The following is a 17,593-nucleotide window of genomic DNA, read 5'->3' on the forward strand; positions in this document are numbered from 1 at the left end:
CCATCAGTTCCAGTCACTTGAATAAACAACCCCAGTGTTATAGTGGGGGCTCTAGGAGGCCAAACACTGGTTTTACTTTAGTGCTTGTCAAGGCCATAAAGAATATAAATGCAAATACATTAATTTGGCAGTAAGCCAGGACACATAGCTGCTGCTGCTGCTTTGGATGTCCAACAGGACTCCAGTGAATTGGTGCTATTACTGTGCTAAATTGAATATTTTTCAGGATAGATGGACAGAAAGCAAAGGGTAAGGATTAAGCAGTGGTGAGGTCACATGTGGAAACACTATTCAGTGTGAAATACCGCATCAGAGAGAAAGTAATTAACTGTTTAAAGTTAGTAGTGAGGAGATGGTTTAAAAGAAAAAGGTGAAGACATGAAGTAAGGAAACAGTCATATTAAAAAAAAAAAAACAACCCACAGGAAAAATCTAGTAGGATTGAAGCTAGAAAATGAAATTAAGAAAAAAAATACGGACTAATCCCCAGAAGTGTTCATTCTCTGCTTGTTCTTAGTCCAGTGCTAGGTGGTGTTGTCTGTGACATGAGAAGTCAATGAAGATGTCCCATCTCCTCTCCTTTTTGTCCTTCTTATTGCCAGTGTGGTAACTCTTTGCAATTTTAGATGATGTGAAAGCAGCAGGATGTGCGGGTTATCGGTCTGGGCTCTTGGTCTCGCTGGATGAATGAATGATGATCAAAAGCTGGTTGTTACCTTATAGCAAGGCCACGGAAACATCAGCGTGGTGTCCCAGTGCTGCCTGCCTGAGTGTGAGCCCGGCACCTGGGGGAGCTGGTCTGTGTTCCATCTCCAGGACCATGCAGCACTGAGGCACTGCCTTTCTGAGGGCTGTGGGCTGGGAGGCTCCACATCTGGCACCTCTGTTTCTCAGGCTTCAGGGAACAGCACTGTTTGAGCTCAGGCTGCCAGGTTTGCACCTTTTCCCTGTTGTCCTCTCCCTTTCTGGGTCCCTTGTAATGAAAATTTTTTCTCCCTCACCCTTTATGCTCCAATTTCTTCAAAGTATTTCTCTGCTGTTCTCAAAAACATCACCTTGAATCATGGAATAGCCTTCTGGGCAAGTGACTGAATTTCAAAGTGCTGTTTTCCAGTCACTGCAATGCTGTGAGACTGCTGCCTTTGTTCACTTACAAGCCTTGCAGCAGAACTGAGCTTGTTCCTTTCAGAGGCTGAAATGGTATGTTTTTTCATATTTCATCTTATTGTCTGCTTAAGGTAGCTTACACTGGTCATGTATTCTTCTCTATAATTGCCTTTATTGTTTGGCCTCTTATGGCAGCTTAGCTCTTAACTCACCCTAAAATCCACAAAAACTTTTGAAATATTTTGATTTGGTAGAAAAATTGAAGAGTGATTATCTTCTGTATTGTATTTCAACCTCAGGAAATCCTGGCCTCCTGTTCCCCAGAATGAAGGATGTGTAAGTAATACAGGAGCACAGCCTCATTTGTATTTCCACAGTGATTTCCAGAGGAAATCTTAGCATGTGCTAAGTTTTTTCTTAATTTTTAAAAATAAACTTCTCTTCTGAGTAAGTAGTTTTAATAAGCCTCTCGCTCTCTCATTTCTAACATTCTGTAAATGGTAAGGTAAATTAAAAATGCACAAGTGTTTCTGAATGAAGATAAGTTCTTGGAAAAAAGACATTTTGTCTTAATGCTATACCTTACGCATAGGATACAGGTTTATGAAAATAATTACAGTGCCATAGTCTTAAATTTTTTAAAGGAAAAAAAGTGTGTTTTTCTATCCCCTCTTCACGCCTGTATGATGTGAAATGAAGTTTTTGTGCACTGTGATGTAAAGTAGGATTTATAGCTCTGCTGTGTAAACATTGGATGTGTTTGGCTTGCTTTATTGCTTTTTGGATAATTTTTGCAATGTACAGATCCAGTGGAGAGACTTGAACTTAGAAAGAAGCGGGATTTAACTTGGTCTGCTACCCAGGATTCTGCTTCCAGAATAATTCTTTGAAATTACCTACATCAAAGTTTCTGTAATAAAAAAGTACCACTAGGAATTTGTGCCAGCAAAATGTGTCAGGTTCATATCCAGTATCTCCAGGCAGAGAATATTGCCAAAGTAAAATCTCATTTTCCTATATTTGACAGAAAAAATGTATCTAACAGAAAATGTGCTCTGAGGGGTATCTGTCATGGCTTTCTAGACCTCTGAAAGGTGTTACTGAAAGCTGTGTGTCTTCAGAGTGCATTATTCATGGAATGCACATCTCTTTTACGTGGTGCTCATTAGAACAGTTAGTGGGCTACTTCTGTGATTTGCTGCCACCCATCACCCTTATTTGGCTGTGCCCATCTGTTTACATCTGTTACTCCTTTATAACTAATCACAGTCAAATCTAGAAGAGAGAGAGTAATCCCATTCCACAAAACTGAATGAGTAAACCCACTAAACTAAACAATAACAAAAAGTCCAGCACAGAATAATTTTAAATAGCAAAACTCTCTTTCTGTATGAAATAATATAGCTAGGACCACGTGTAATGGAAAAAAAGAAATAACAAAACCCAGAAAATGTTACTTATCCTGATCTTAACGCTTGTTTCTTTCACATGTCCTTACACATTTGAAGTGTGGAGATTTTGCACTTTCAAACATTTAACCTTTTATTAAAATGTGGGTATTGTTAGAATAAATAGATCATGTTATGAATTGGTGTGGTGATCTTTATGCCAGCTCTTCAAACTTACTTACAAATTTACTTCAGGCTACTTTTCTGCTCACCAGTAACTTGTTTAAATGTAATACTGTAGTCTGATCAGACAATAATCCTTCTTCAATTGGTAGGCAATTCAGCACAGGATTTGGAGTAATGTGGTTTGACATTGTGCTAAAATATGTGTGTATTCTGTAGAGCTTTGTGTTTTTATGAATTAATGTTTCCAGCCCTTCACAAAAGCCAGAAGTGCTGTTTGAGTTTGCATGCTTACGGAGGAACCATAACACTCTAACCTCAATAAAGGTGAGAATCCGAACTGTCACAATACATTTGAATATCAACATTTATTCTCTTACTGATGAATTTAACTGCTAGATTCACTTTAAAAATAAAATTATTGTCTGATGGACCATAGCCTTTGACAGGTGCTTGGATGCTGGCTCTCCAGGATGCTTGCAATATCTTATATCGTTCACTTGTGGGGAAAAAATAAACCTCCAGAACTTTGTCTAGTTCTACTTCAGAGGAAAATCTTCTGGCAGAAAGAGGAGACAAAATTTCCATGCAGACATTGTCAGCTTCTCTGTCTTTCTCACTCAACTGGTTAAAAAATAGCTGTCTTTCACTCTTGAATGTTGATTTACAACATTCATGGGATTTAAATGAGCCTACACAGGAAGGGCGCAATAAAATGCTTCTCTAGTTTTGTGTAATTTTCCTGAAAAGTTTTATGTTCACCAGTTGTGATATTGTTTTCACAAAACTTGTTTTCTCCTTTGTAGGTGTATTTGTGTGACTGTAATCCCAATTCAGCAAGCCTAAAATAAAACCATAAGATAGGACATTTCCTTCCTTCATGTAAATAGAAACATTTAGCTATAAAGCCAAATGATAAGCAAATAGCAGCTGAACATCACATGTCATCCTTGTGATGACATGTCATGCTTTCCCTTGTGTGCATTGATGTGATAACAGAATTACGTCTGTTAGGATATTTCTGTAGCGAAAATCCATGAAGAAAAAGCTCTGCAGTACTGCTGCCCAGACTTTCAAAAATATCATTAGGCTCTTATTTTTTTTTTTTTAGTGAAACCATATTATCAATATACTCAAGAAAAAATTCAGTGAAATGAGAAGTGAGTGGTGTGTATTTTTTTTCTCTGCCATTATTCACTTACTTTCATACTAACTGTTCAGTGAAGTGATTTCATTTTGCTCAGTCTTGCTTTTCTTACACCATCCTCTCTATTTCTTCATTTTGAACTGTTCCTTTAAAAAATGCACTCATATTAGTTGTCTATTTGAGCTGAATATTGCTTCTTCTGCCTCTTTTGGTGGTTTCTCTGGGTCCAAAGGCTTGGAGTATAATTTTGGATTGGTACTTGATTTTGTTGCTGTTGAAACATTAACAGATAAAGTATTAGTAGATCGTAAAACCAACACTATTAAAATATTAATTTGTACTTCTGATCTGCTAATGATCACTTCTGTTGTCCACTGAGCAAATTTTCAAACCGCCTTTCTTTCACTTGCTCTTGTGACATCTTAGATAGCAAACCAATTTCCTGCAGCAGTGTCAGAGGCCATGCTTGATATCGTTCCTCAGATCTCTCCTTAATACTTACTTTTGTCACAGCAGTTCTTAAAGGTAAGGGAGGAAAAGGGGTTAATGAGGTCTGTTGTAAGATCATGGCTTGCCCTGTGCTGGCCATATGGTTCTATTCTCTCTTTTTTTTTTTTTTTTTTTTTTTTTTTGCTTACATAGCAGATGCTCTCAGAGCAGGTACATTCATTCTTCAGTGATGGCACAGTGGTGCCTGTCCTTTCCTGGGCACTGTGACAATGGCATTAATGCTTGTTTGGGAAGTCTTGTTCTGCTGGAGTGGCAGCTTTGAGTAAACCATGGTTAAAATCCCAGAATGGCTTTCTGTACTGTGACTATCCCTTATAATCATGCTTGTGTGCATGTTGGCAAGGAGGGACTATCAGCTCTCACTGTTGTGTTGGGTTTTTAGGTGTGTGGTTTTGGGAGGCTTTTCTTTTTTTAATGTCTGTTGTTTAGTGATCAGTATAGTAAAGTGATTTTTTGTATTTCTTTATCAGAGTCAAGCCACTTTCCATTAACAAGCAATCTTAAATAGGAACCTTTCTTTTTTGGGGGAAAAACATCATGGTTGGACTATTTTTGCCTATTTGAAAAAGCAGTAAGCCAAAGCACGAGATGCCCATAGCAGACATGTATAATGCATCGGTCAGAAAGTCTGATAGAGTCCGGCTTCCTATGTTACAGTGTTATCTTTTAGCCTGGTACTTTGTAAGTTATGAAGCCATGAAAGAACAACATTTCCTAGTCAGGAAACTCACAGTTCCTGAAATTATCTGCTGGACTACATTTTTTTTGCCCTCATATCCTGCTTCCTTTGACATGTAGAGTTGATTATTTAGATCTAATGGGGCCTTCTGAATAGTGTAAGATGTGATAACAGCATTGTTCCCAGTGTGAAATCTTTTATGAGCAGACCTTGGTTTTGAGTTTGTCACTTTCATGGGCTTGCAGTACTAGACTTCCAGGTCCAGTGGGGGACAAAAAGCTTATCCTGGAATCCTGGAATGTATTTGGCCCCAGCATAGCCTTATTGCGAAGTGCTGTTTTGGTTTCCCTCTGTAAAAAAAGGGTAAGTCTCTAACAGGGGAGAGTTTGAAATAGTTGTCTTAGCATAGCAATAGAGTAACATAGATGTGATTTTACCTTCTGTCTTCCTTTTTAAGCCAAATCAGGTAGTTAGGCATTGACACCCCACTACACCTATGTGCCCTTCTGTACACTTTTTCTAGCAGTTTTTCAAATATTGTCAGGATTCTAAATCTCATCTTCAACATGGTGTTGTCAAGCTTTGTATAATCTTTTGGTTCATACCTGGTTTGAAGAGAAAGTTTCAGTGAAAACAAGCCACCTGGAGAATTCTAGTGTAAAAAATTAATTTTTCTAGGTACACAGCTGTAAAGAAAACATCTTTGAAAATAAATGAGTTGTTGAATAGGGCCTATATTTTTTTACCCTCAGATGACTTAGGTGAAAAGTTTTTGCTTAAAAAAAAATTGTTAAATGTGGATAGAAACCAAATGTGGATAGAAAAACTGCATCCAGAGAGGAACTTTTCAGAAATAAAAACTTGATTGAGAATTTACAGGAGTCAGTGGAAAATCTTTTCTCAGAGCTGCTTTTGCTTGAGTCTGTAATGCCTTGTTCTGTCAAACTCCTGAGTATGTGCTTGACTTGACATTCCAGATGAACTCCTCCAGTGCTAATATGCTGCAGGTACGTATATGTTTAATGGTTCAAGTCCTGCATAAAGGAAAACAAGATAAAACTGAGCTCTCAGTGCAATTTCAGTGGTAGTTTTTGCTACACATAACAGAGAAAATGTCCTTGTTGTGTACATATAGAAGAAGAATGGTTCTGTGGTTAGAATCAGGTCAAATATCACTGGGTTGTTTGGGGAGAAAAGTATAGTTCCTTCATATAGGGTTAGTAGTTGTCTTGGTGAGTTTTGTGTGTTGGCTGCTCTTTGCCAAATTTGTTGCCTTTTATGAGGTTCGGCTTTTAGTGTTCAATGTGGTAATCTTCAGTCCCTTTGCCTTCCTGATTCTGTGTTCCTAAAATCTGAACACACGTTTTTAGATTAGTTAGGTGTTGTAACTATTTATTTTTTCTTTATAGTTCAGCAGGCTGCTGGGAAAAATATCCTGAAGTATGCTTTTGGCAGTCATCACACTGCGATCATAAAAGTTAAGACCTGGTTGAAAGAAAAGGTGACGTACATATAAAAAAAGTAGAAAATGTGTCAAATACTGGAAAGCAAATATTCTATGGAACAATCCAAACATCTTTGTCTTTTAGCACAAAAATATACTCATTTCATTAAAAATATTTTCTTTCAGATTGTTTAATTAAATAAGAATGAACTACTTAATCATAAGGTGTAACAGGGTTAATAGAAACAGGGAATACTAGGTCACTTCCCAAAAGGGTTTTTCTCTGTCTGTCTTGTAATCATGTGGTTTTGATTTTGTTTGTGAACTGTGCCAAATCTGTCTTTTCATATGATTTTGAGTATCTGTGAATGCAATTTCTTTAGTTCAAATTAGAAGCGTGCTTTAGATCAAAGATGATGTTAGCAAAAAGAAACATGAAAATAATTTTCATGGCCTGGGGGTGACCTCCTTATTGCTTGAGTCTCTCAGTGAGGGATGTTCCTGCATTTTTATGAGATTTATGTATCCACATACAAACACAAAGGTAGAGAACTGCTTGTATAGTTAGAAAAGATTTTGCAGCCACACTACTCAGTACTGTTCCTCTGTTTGTTATATTACTGTTCTTGAATTAAGAGCTTGATAGATGTGTTTTGGATCAGGCGCCGCATCATCTTCCTGTTTGATTGGCATTATTATTTCCTACATTCCCTTTTTTTTCATTTAGAGAAGTCTTCCTTCTCTAAGTGCCCCAAATGCCTCAAGTGAGAATATTGTTGTAGGGCTTCTCAAGATGCTTTTTGGCTCTATTATGCTCTCTTCTGTGGGCTGGCTAGTTAGCTACTTCATGGCTAACTTCATGCCATGAATAATGGCAGTATGTGTGAGAAAAGTAATTTCACAAATCTCAGAATATTTTGAATACAGGTACAAAATGTATGAATCCAGCTTTTAAACATGCCAGATTTAATGACACCTTTTTGCTATACTGTGCCAGTTTTCTACACCTGCATAAAATTGAAATAAAATGCAATAAATCTGAAAGGTAGGTAATTGTTTTACTCCTGGTTTCAGTGCTTTAATATTGGTCTGAATTTCAGAAGTGTGCAAAATCTCAGTTCCCGATATTTTATTACACTTGCTAAAAAAATATAAGTGACTACACAAGAATTGTGATGAAAATGCTCAGACTGATGTCAGATACCACTGACAGAATTAACAAAAGTCCTTAGACTTTTATTAGTGAACAAAATTGTCCTTGGATAAGATGTACTTTTTCACTAACATGATGTTTCTTCTGCATTGTCAAAAAAGAGCTTGTGTGATGTACTGCTAGTAACATAAAAGAGAAAGGAAGTTTCAAATGAGGTGAAAGGGACCACAAAAGATGGATTTTCTGTAGCTGCTTTGTATTGCTCAGTGGAAACAGTAATTCGACAGTGCTAGGAATTACTTCTTGGTTACTGACCCTGCTGGTCATTGCCCTTCAATGTCCTTGGCATAATGGAGCATAATGGTAGAACATGGCTATTTGCCCTTTTGTGAGGAATGTCTCTTGTTACTTTGAAGTAGCCTTTCTGTGTGCAATTAGAATAAACCCTAGCTAGGTTCATTTTATACCAAATTTCACAGAGCTCTATGGCCATACATAGGGTTCATTATGAAATAGGTGGTTGCTCAGCTGCTGGTCGACTTTCTGCACTTACAGAGTGCTCTTCAAGGTCAGGATTGCAAATTCTGTTGTTCTTGACTGAGACCATGTGCACAATGCATATTGTAAAGGTAAATGCAGAAATATCTTACTACTCTTTGGAGGGAAAAGCCAGTGGAAGCTCTGACGAAAACCGAGAAAATAAAAAGCATTAAGTTTGTTCCCTATATGAGGAAAAATACTTGGTTTTAGGACACTGCAGTGTGTGCTCTGAGCAGACCTAAAAGCCATTACAGATTTTTTTGTTAACCATTTCTGTCTTATAAAGACTGTTCTGTGTCTCAGCTATACAGCTGTACTGTGCTTTGCAGTGTCAGGGTCAATGTCCATATGAGATTCTTTTGTCTGGAGCTCCCTTATTTAAAGGCAAAACATCTCCTGAAAGCCTTCTGGATCTACTCACATCTGCTGTGGAGACAAAGGATTTGTCTGGTTCAGTTATCTCCATCATTACTATTGAGTCATCAATCTGTTGTATGATTCACTTCTTCCTGTTACGCATGAAGGTTGATTTTATTAGCCTCTGCACCAGTTTAGCTTGCTCTCCTTAAACTATTATACAACTTTGCTAGGAGTAATAATTGCTTCTTTGCTTTTTTATTGTGTAAGATGATATAAGGGGCATTTTCTAAAGGGTGTCTATTTCAAACATGTGTGAGTGTGAAGAGACATACCTTCTCCAAGCATACAGGTCTGTATTTCTATTGACTGACTATAAATAAATTGTTATGGTCCAATACTAATTTTATTTAAATTTTTTACATAACATTGAAAGTTTCTGGAGCCAATATTGCAATATGTAGTGTTGCTCTACCAGTGTTGATCACTCTCTACCCATTTAAACTTTATTTTCTTCTGATTTATACTGACATGATTTAACCACTGCTGTCTGAAGCACAAGTACAATTGTGATTTACTGCTGGTTGTCACATAAGCTTCATACCTTAAATGCAGAAACTTGAGAGAGCATTAGCTGCTAAAATCAGGCACTTCCCATCAGGGTTTCACAGAGTTTGCCAGGTTTTTAAGGCTACAATGCAGATGTATTTTTTCTGGAAACCTCCCCCCTCACCACCCCCAGCATTTGAAATGACAGAACTCTGTTAGAAATTGGTATAAATATATTTTTAACTCTGTTAAAAATTTATATAAAAAGCATGATAATGAAATAATTTTTAAGACTAAAAGAAGCTACCTGAATGTCTATTGGTTTCTGAGAATATTTACATAAATCAGGTTGGTTGTGTTCTGTGTAAATGGTATCCCTGCTAGTCAATCACAAGTCAATTTTTCATATTTTTTTCCCACATAGGAGTGAATTAACAGCATAATTAACTTCTGCACTTTTCCTTTGTCCTTCTGTCATTTTTATAAAAGGTCACTTTATAACACTTTCTTTAACTTCCATGGCCAATAAGCAAAGAAGGGAAGATTAGTAAATATTCAGGCTCATCTAAGCAAGGGAAGCTGAATAAATATGCCAGTGCAAAATGAGCTATTATTTTGTAACATGCTGTCTGCAGATCTGCAACTCACAGGTTTTTTCACACAGTGTCAGATTGTGACAAAATGGCAGTGAAATAAAAGAATGCTTCAGTTACCAATCAAGAAGGAACGTCCAGTACCAGAAGCGTTGGTGGAGTAACAAGTGCCACTGTGATGCCTTGGGAAGGCTCCTGGAAATCCAGGAAGCAAGTCTGGAGGCTTACCACTAGTTATTTCTTATTCCTCTTAAGCAGAGAAAATATATTTCCCAAGGACACAGAACATCCTTGTGACAGAAATTGTGGTACTTTTCAGTCAGAAATAACTTTCCTCTGTGGAGAGCAATGCAAGGAGTTTTGCCAGGTGAAGATGACCTCTGTGCTTCCCTCTCACATGCTGGTGCAACCCAGGGCCCAAGGCAGTGCAGCCCTGAATGCTGCCCCAGCTTGCTTTCCTCCTGGAAAATGGCCTTGTAGTGAGTTCTGGGGAATGATGCCACAGAGGAGGAGCCCTGGCCTGACGTTACTCCCTCAGCTCTTTTCAGATTTGCTGTGTGCTCTGGAAAATCCCAGTGTCCATCATTTCCAACTTGGAAATTGCTGCCCCACAAGTTCTTGGCTGCACTTCTGTGCTTTTGGCCACCCGTATGGCAGGGGGAATCACAGGATGGTTTGTGTTTGAAAGAGCCTTAAAGATCATCTAGTTCCAGCTCCCCTGATGTGGGCATGGATCCTTACACTAGACAGGTTGCTCAAAGCTCCATCCAACCTGGCCTTGAGCACTTCCAGGGATTGGGCATCCACAGCTTCTCTGGGCAACCCGTGCCAATGCCTCATCACCCTCACAGTAAAGAATTTCTTCTAATCTAAACCTACATAACAATGTTTAATTTGGCCTCTATAATTTAGTGAAAAAGAATTATTTACGTGTTTTCATTGACTTTTGCCTTGTTTGTTTCCAGTAATAAGGGAGACCTTACTTTCACTTTTTCAATTTTTTGCCCAGCATTCCTGCCCAGTTCTTTGACTTTAGAGCCTGGAATCTAGATAAAAATGCTGTGGTTTTTTTTCTGATTTTTATTTCTTCTCTTCATGAAATGAGGATGAGGAAAAGCAGAGCCCAAATGTGTCTCCTGCTGGCAGCAGGCGTTTGAACTAGTTTAGCTTTGAAATTCCCCATATAGTTGTTACATGCAGAAGGAATGAGATAGTTGAGCTCAGTCCTTTTGAAGTGCTCTGATAACTGACAAGTACCTTTGTAGCTGAAATGAAAAAGCTGATTCTGGAGTTTGCTGAAGAGAGAAAACTTGTTAAAGTGAACTTGATGAGGAACCATCATGAATACATGTCTAAATTATGTGTCAACTTGCTCATAATTTGGTTTATTTTGATGATAAATTGATTGAAAATAAAAAAAATCTTTGCTCTATCTGCCAACCAAAACTTAAGGGATACAGTGAGTGCTTTTGAAATGAAAATTCACTTGTTATAGATGGAAAATCCTCCTCTCCTACTGAGCACAGTGGAAGAGATGAATCTATTACATCCCAGAGCCAGCATCACAGTGGACAGAGTTACTCATGACATCTTTGTAGTGCCAATGTCCTTTACAAAGAGTGACAGGGTATGTTTTTGGTCTGTGTTTTTTCCTGGCAGTGAGAGTAGAAACTGGTAGGCAAAAAAAACCCTGTTTTATGCTCTGCCACAGACAGGTAAGGGTGGTTCACAGATTGGTAAGGGTGAAAACCCATTTTGTGTTTGGTTTCTTAGGAACCTCATCTTCAGTGCTGACCTAATGATACTTGCTGCTGTAACACTAAGGGATTCCGTAAATGCAAAGTCCTATTTAGTTTTATTAGGGCAAAAGAAATGCAATCTGTTATAAAACTAATTTGGTTAATCCAGAGGTATATGTAGAAGGTTATTTGTTGCTTCTAAAGTTCTGATGATTTTTAAAATCTTCTTTGAACTTGAGTGGCCTTTTAAACACATTTACACAAAACGAGGGGGTTTTGCATATCACATTTCAGTGTTTCTTACTAAATTACAAGTGTTTGATTAAATAAATAAACTTGTTTTGCTTTACAAGTGGTTGTTATGATTTAAAAAATCATCACCACCTGTATTGGATAGAGCCATCAGTTTGTGCAGAGTAACACCAATCTAGTAGGCAATAATTGTTGTATTCTGTGGTAAAGCAGGTGGGCTTTTCCCAAAATGCTGGATGCAATGCTACATTGTGCAATACTTCAGTATAAATCTAGCATATTGTGCAAAGATCACAGGGATGTGCTGGCAAAGAGCTGTAGGTGGAGACTGCAGGAGCTGAGCAGATGCTTTGCCCACTTTTTGTGGGAGGCTGTGCCAGCTCCTGTAGCTGCCGGGGTGAGAGTGGGATGTTTGAAACCTGGAGAAAGCACTGAGTCATCCAGAACTTGTGTGGTGGAAATAGCTGTCTTGGGTATGAGGTAATCTGTCTGGAGAATTTAATTTCCAATGCAAGGACACGTAAGATCCTAGTTTGAAGCCCAACTCACAGGCTGTGTACTCAGTAGAATGGGTATCGCATCTTAATTCGTACGTCAAGGCCAGCAGAAACAGCTGCTGCTTGTGAGCTTTCACTCCAAGTTTAATCTGTTGTACAGGATTTATTGTTAACTTTGATTTTAAGCAGTAGTGTTCAAGTAATTATGAAAATTTCCAGAAAGACCTTGAAACTGATTTTGAATCATAGCTGTTAAAAGTACATGTGTTCTTTTTAAAGCAAGAGGTTGCCAAAAGATCCTTGATTTTCTTTTCATCTTGTTTTCTTCCAGTGCATTTTCCAGCAGCTAGTGTCAAGAAAGGGAAATACTAGTTTTCTTAAAAATCTTTGGTGTTGATTGTTGACCTATTTCTGCTTTCATGTAAGCCACCTGTGAAACTTCCAGTAGTTTCTTGTTCAGCAAGCTTAGACTGATGCTACCATCTTAGTAAATGTTGTCCTAAATTTACATAAGGCCTATCCTGTGATTTAGAAACTAATACTGCACTGTGGATCTGTCTTTCAATGCCATTTTCTCCACAAATTGTGGAGATCAACATTTCTATTGAAATGCTGTTATGAGGCAGTTATTTTACAGGGTATTAGAAATCTAAATTTTCTAATTTGTTCACTTTTCTATCTTGCATCTTCAATTATTCTTTTACTTCCCTTTTTCATATTTGAAGGAGAAACCCATTTTATATTCTTTGGTTTTCCATGTAGTTGATCTCCAGATAATTTTTTTCTCTTTGAAATGCTAATAAAAATTTGGAGTGTAAAAAAGTCTTCAATAACATTTAATGAATTTATTTCTTGCCAGCAAGGTTATGAGACTTTTGTCTGCCATTTATCTACAAGAGAAGTTTTCTGGTTGCCATATTAAAAGTGACAAGCAACTGTAAGTAATCAGAAACACTACATTTGTTATTTCAGAAATGTTGTTGGCTTTTCCATAAGAAAAACAGAACAGCAGAAGTACTCAAATTTTTAAGGATATTTGAGGCTGGTTTGCAAAAGAGTTCTTTGAGCACTTAAACTTCCTGGGACTTAATTGTTTTTCTCCCATATGGCTTTCAGTTTCATGAGTGAAATACCGCACATTTTAAGGCAAACTGCTTGACATTAGACCATGGCTAGTGGCATGATGTTGCCTTGATGTGTAGGACATATAATTATAATTTTGTCCCTATGTTTTAGAAAACTACTGTCTTTACTGTACAAATACAGCCTGACCTGAAAATGGCAGTGGTTAGTCACTGTTAATTGGATGACCTGTCTAGCATTAATGATGTACAAGCTATTCCTAGGAAACTGTGGAAGACCTTTGCTGACAGTGACTGCAGAAGCTAATAGTGACATTCAAAATGTTTGCCAGGCACCAGAAAAACACGACATTTTAAAATACTTTTTGCCTCAACCGTTCATCAGGTTATAATGAATGTACGACACATAGTCTAAGAGGCACGTAAAAGCCTTCTTAGAGCCATAACGATGTGAAGGCTTAGGTTTCACCAGAATTACCAAGATATTTACAAACTTGATTGCTGCATTTAATTTATTGTGTTATAATTCATTCATTCCTTATCACAAACCTCTGTATCTGAGCTGAAATGAGATGTAAACATTTATAAATGCCATACATGGTTTGCAAGACATACTTTTGCTACTGTGAATGACAGGCTATGGTTTGTCAAGATATATTGTCAGAAAATTAATAAAATTCATGAAAGAAGAATTTTAAATATTCAGACAGTCTAAATGTTCCTTTGTGTTTATTTTATCTTAGACCCTGGGAATCCGTGAAAACAGTCTTGCTTTTTTTTTCTGTGGGGATCAAATAAATGAGAAAAGGCAGTTATTATTTCTTCAAGCTTTTTCTTCTTTAAACGCACTTTCAGTTCTGCAATGGAAGATAAGTTTTTCTACTGTTTTGAAGACACTGTTTAAAAGTTCTTCATCAAATTGACACTTCCAGAGTCTTTTAATTTAAAAAATTAAAAATTCTGTGAGGCAATTGGAGTTATGGAACCTAACAAAGGGTGATTAAAGTCTGCATTAAATGGCTCATGAAGGATTCATGGGAAGAGCAGCTCTTCCTCTGGCTAAGTAGCGTGCTGGCAAGAGGTGACCCAGAGGCTGTTCTCTCCATGAGCTGGGCTGTTTTCCAGAGAAGGCTGGAACTTGTGGAAATGGTGTGGCAGGACATACTCCATGACTACACCAGGGAAACCATGAAGTGCTAAGGTTGAATGACGTGACTGCTGGCACCCTTGGCTTTTGAGGTCTCTGTTAGCCCATGCAATGGAGGAGCAGTAGCAGCAGGTGGTTCTTTCCAGTGCAGTAGTGGGTGTGGAATGCTGGCTGCATTGCACTGATGAAATGAATGAGTTTTCGTAAGATTTTTGGATACAGTGTGACATTCAGTACTTATATTAAGAAGAAACCCAGTATTTCTTTGGTTGCTCTGCCTAGAATTAAGAAAGTGGTAGGGCTGGGAGCTGACAGAGGTGTGAACAGGTGTGGACTAGGCATCCTTGTTCTCTGCAGCCAGAGCATGGATAGGAGATGGGTTTCTTTGCTTCAGAGACAGGGATAAGAAAATGTCCAAGGGATAAAATATAAATACGGAATTTACATTTTGAAGCAGGACTGTTATGCCGCTTTCTGTTACCTTTTCCTTTTCATTCTTTTTACATTTGCTTTTAGATACTTTAACTAATCTTTAACTCTTGATTTGCTAGCAAAACTTAGGAGTTGTGCTGACACATCAGTGCTAAGAGGATTCTTTGGATACTGGTTTCACATTTTGTGTTATGAGTTGTAGTTTTTCTTTCTCGCTCCAGAAACTGTCATTGCTTCCTTTCACTGAAAATTACTGCCTTGTTTGTGGTGTTGAGAAGTATTGTTCTCCTGATCAAGCCCTCCATGACATAATGATGGGTATATTTGACCTAAGGAAAATGGGGCTGACCTGTTTAATCACTTTTCATAGGAAACACTTTCTATATTTCCAGTGGCTTGGTACCTCTTCCTGGTTGATTTGGAATGGGTCAATACTACTGAAGATACACAGCTGTACTCTTGGCTCACTGTGGACCCTGTGAGACTGTTTCCATGATCCTTTCTAAACACTGTTAACGATTGCTTGGGGGCAAGGCCAAGTAATACCTTATGGGAAATATATGTTTCTCTTTACTCATTTGAACCAGGCCTGTAAAATTCAAGTGGGTGAGAAAGGTGGAGGATTAATGCACAGGTCTGGGAATCAGAAGAAAATATTTCTCCTTCAGGCTTCCTTAGGTATGTCCTAGGGAAAAGCACAGGTGCAAAATGCAGCTGTGTTCACATTTACAGGAGTAACAATTTTGCCTGTTCGCTTGTGAAGCATTTTTCCCGTAAGTAACATGCCAGTGTACGCGTGTGAGTATTCTGAGTCCATGTGATATGCAGTGCTGCGTATTTCATTATACAGTATCCATCTGTTTTCATGGGATCAGGTTGATTGCATGGTCTGATTACTCTTGATGATTAAACCTCTTCCATTCCCTGGTATTAGCAGATAGAAAGAAACAGTAAATAGGATCTCAATGCCAAAAGAGGAAATGGAGGGGTTCAGTCACAGTAATGGCATTCTGTCTGTCAGATAAAATGAAACTGTTTCACTCCGAGTAGGAAACTTTTAAATCTGTCTAGCAAAACATTTCAGAGATGAATCCATATTTATGAAACCAACTTAGCTGGAAGGAAAGGAAGCCATGGTATTAATAGCACTGTGTGTGCTAGCATCTTATTACTGGATTAAGGTTAACAAGCACAGACTGAAGGATTGTAAGTAGATACGGCTGCATGCTTGATTAGCAATTACTTAGGTCTTGTTTGTGTAACATTTTTCCTGGCTTGAATTTGCCCCTTTAATAGTGCTAAAGGCTATCACAAAGTGTAGTTGAAGACTATCCAGAGCCTGTAATTAACAGAATGTTTGATTAAAGCAGTTACAACAGAATTATATTTTAAAATTAAAAGCATAAGGGAAAATGAACTTCAGCATAGAAAATAGCATTTTAGTTCCAGGACATCCCTCTTGATCTCATTTAGTTATTTACATGTACACTAAAACCTCTCTGGAATGAGAGCCCAAAATGAAGTCTTTTAAAAGGCAAATCCTTCACTGCTCCATAAGGCATATGTTGTGTGGTTTTAAAGTCCGTGGTCATAAGAATGAGACTATTTAGCATTTGGGAATATTGATGGCTTTTTTATACATATAAAAATATATGTGTATCTTTTTAATTCATTTTATAATGTATAAAAATATAATACATATATTTTATATATTTATATAGGCAGTAGAGAATATCTATTGGATATATATTGCACATTTAATATATGTATTGTATGATTATGTAATATGTATAAAATTTACATTAAATATACACATAAGCATTAAATATAGATTATATATATATATGGAATACTTAAGCATATAGTTAATTCTGTTTATTATAATGTTAAATGGAAATTGTTGATTTTATGAGTTAGGCTGTTGCACTTGGCCTGTGAAGTCTGAGCTGAATATGCAAAGCACCTGCTGAGTAAGATTTTTCAGATCACTGTGATCAGCAGCTGTTTACTGCCCTTGCTTTCATGAAAGAATTGCAGTTTCATGCATGTGTAGTAGAATAAGCTTAACCTAATCTTGGAGAGAAGAGTTAAAATAAGAAGCTCTGTTAGTGTCAGTTTCTATCTTTTAAAACTACGTAATCAAGACACACTTTTGTGGTATTGATGCATCAACTGCATTAGATCTTAACAGTAGTAATGTTAATGTGGGTGCTTAGCATTTATTTTGGCATACTGTGCTGTCCTCTGTTCTTCTGCTCTGCCTTTGGCAATCAGCTGAATATTAATTAGCATTTGTTAAGCCCGAGTTTAGAAAAAGCCCTAAACCCCTTTTTCTGAAGGAGGTTTGAAGCTTCCTGGGGATACCATGCCCGGTTGTAGTAATAGTCATACCCACATCTCAGGTGTGCCGTGTGATCCAGTCCATGGGTGATTTTTATATGTTGTTCTAAGACATGTTCTTCTTTTTTTTTTTGCAGGAGAGCCAGAATTTAAATATGTTGGGAATATGCATGGGAATGAAGCTGTTGGAAGAGAGTTACTCATCTTCTTGGCGCAGTACTTGTGTAATGAATACCAGAAAGGAAATGATACTATTATCAACTTGATCCATAGCACACGTATCCATATCATGCCATCTTTGAACCCAGATGGCTTTGAGAAGGCAGCATCCCAGGTTTGTAAGGCTGTGTGTATAAGAATAGCTATCGGTGTCTATCAGCTTTATCATAATGGCTCTTGGACTAACAATTTTACCGATACATGGACTCCTGGTGGCAATTGTTGAATGGAACAA

The 17,593-nt window shown here is 37.6% G+C and overlaps 1 protein-coding gene across 1 annotated transcript in view; it reads left to right on the forward strand.

Annotated features, from left to right (window-relative positions):
* Positions 1-17,593, forward strand: part of CPE (carboxypeptidase E) — a 57,145-nt gene that overhangs the window by 19,974 nt on the left and 19,578 nt on the right. Inside the window, 1 exon segment of the mRNA XM_053976001.1 lies at positions 17,277-17,473. Within this exon segment, the coding sequence (XP_053831976.1) occupies positions 17,277-17,473 (197 nt within the window).

This window comes from Vidua macroura, chromosome 4 (genome assembly GCF_024509145.1).
Source record: "Vidua macroura isolate BioBank_ID:100142 chromosome 4, ASM2450914v1, whole genome shotgun sequence".
In the NCBI taxonomy this organism is placed as follows: Eukaryota; Metazoa; Chordata; class Aves; order Passeriformes; family Viduidae; genus Vidua; species Vidua macroura.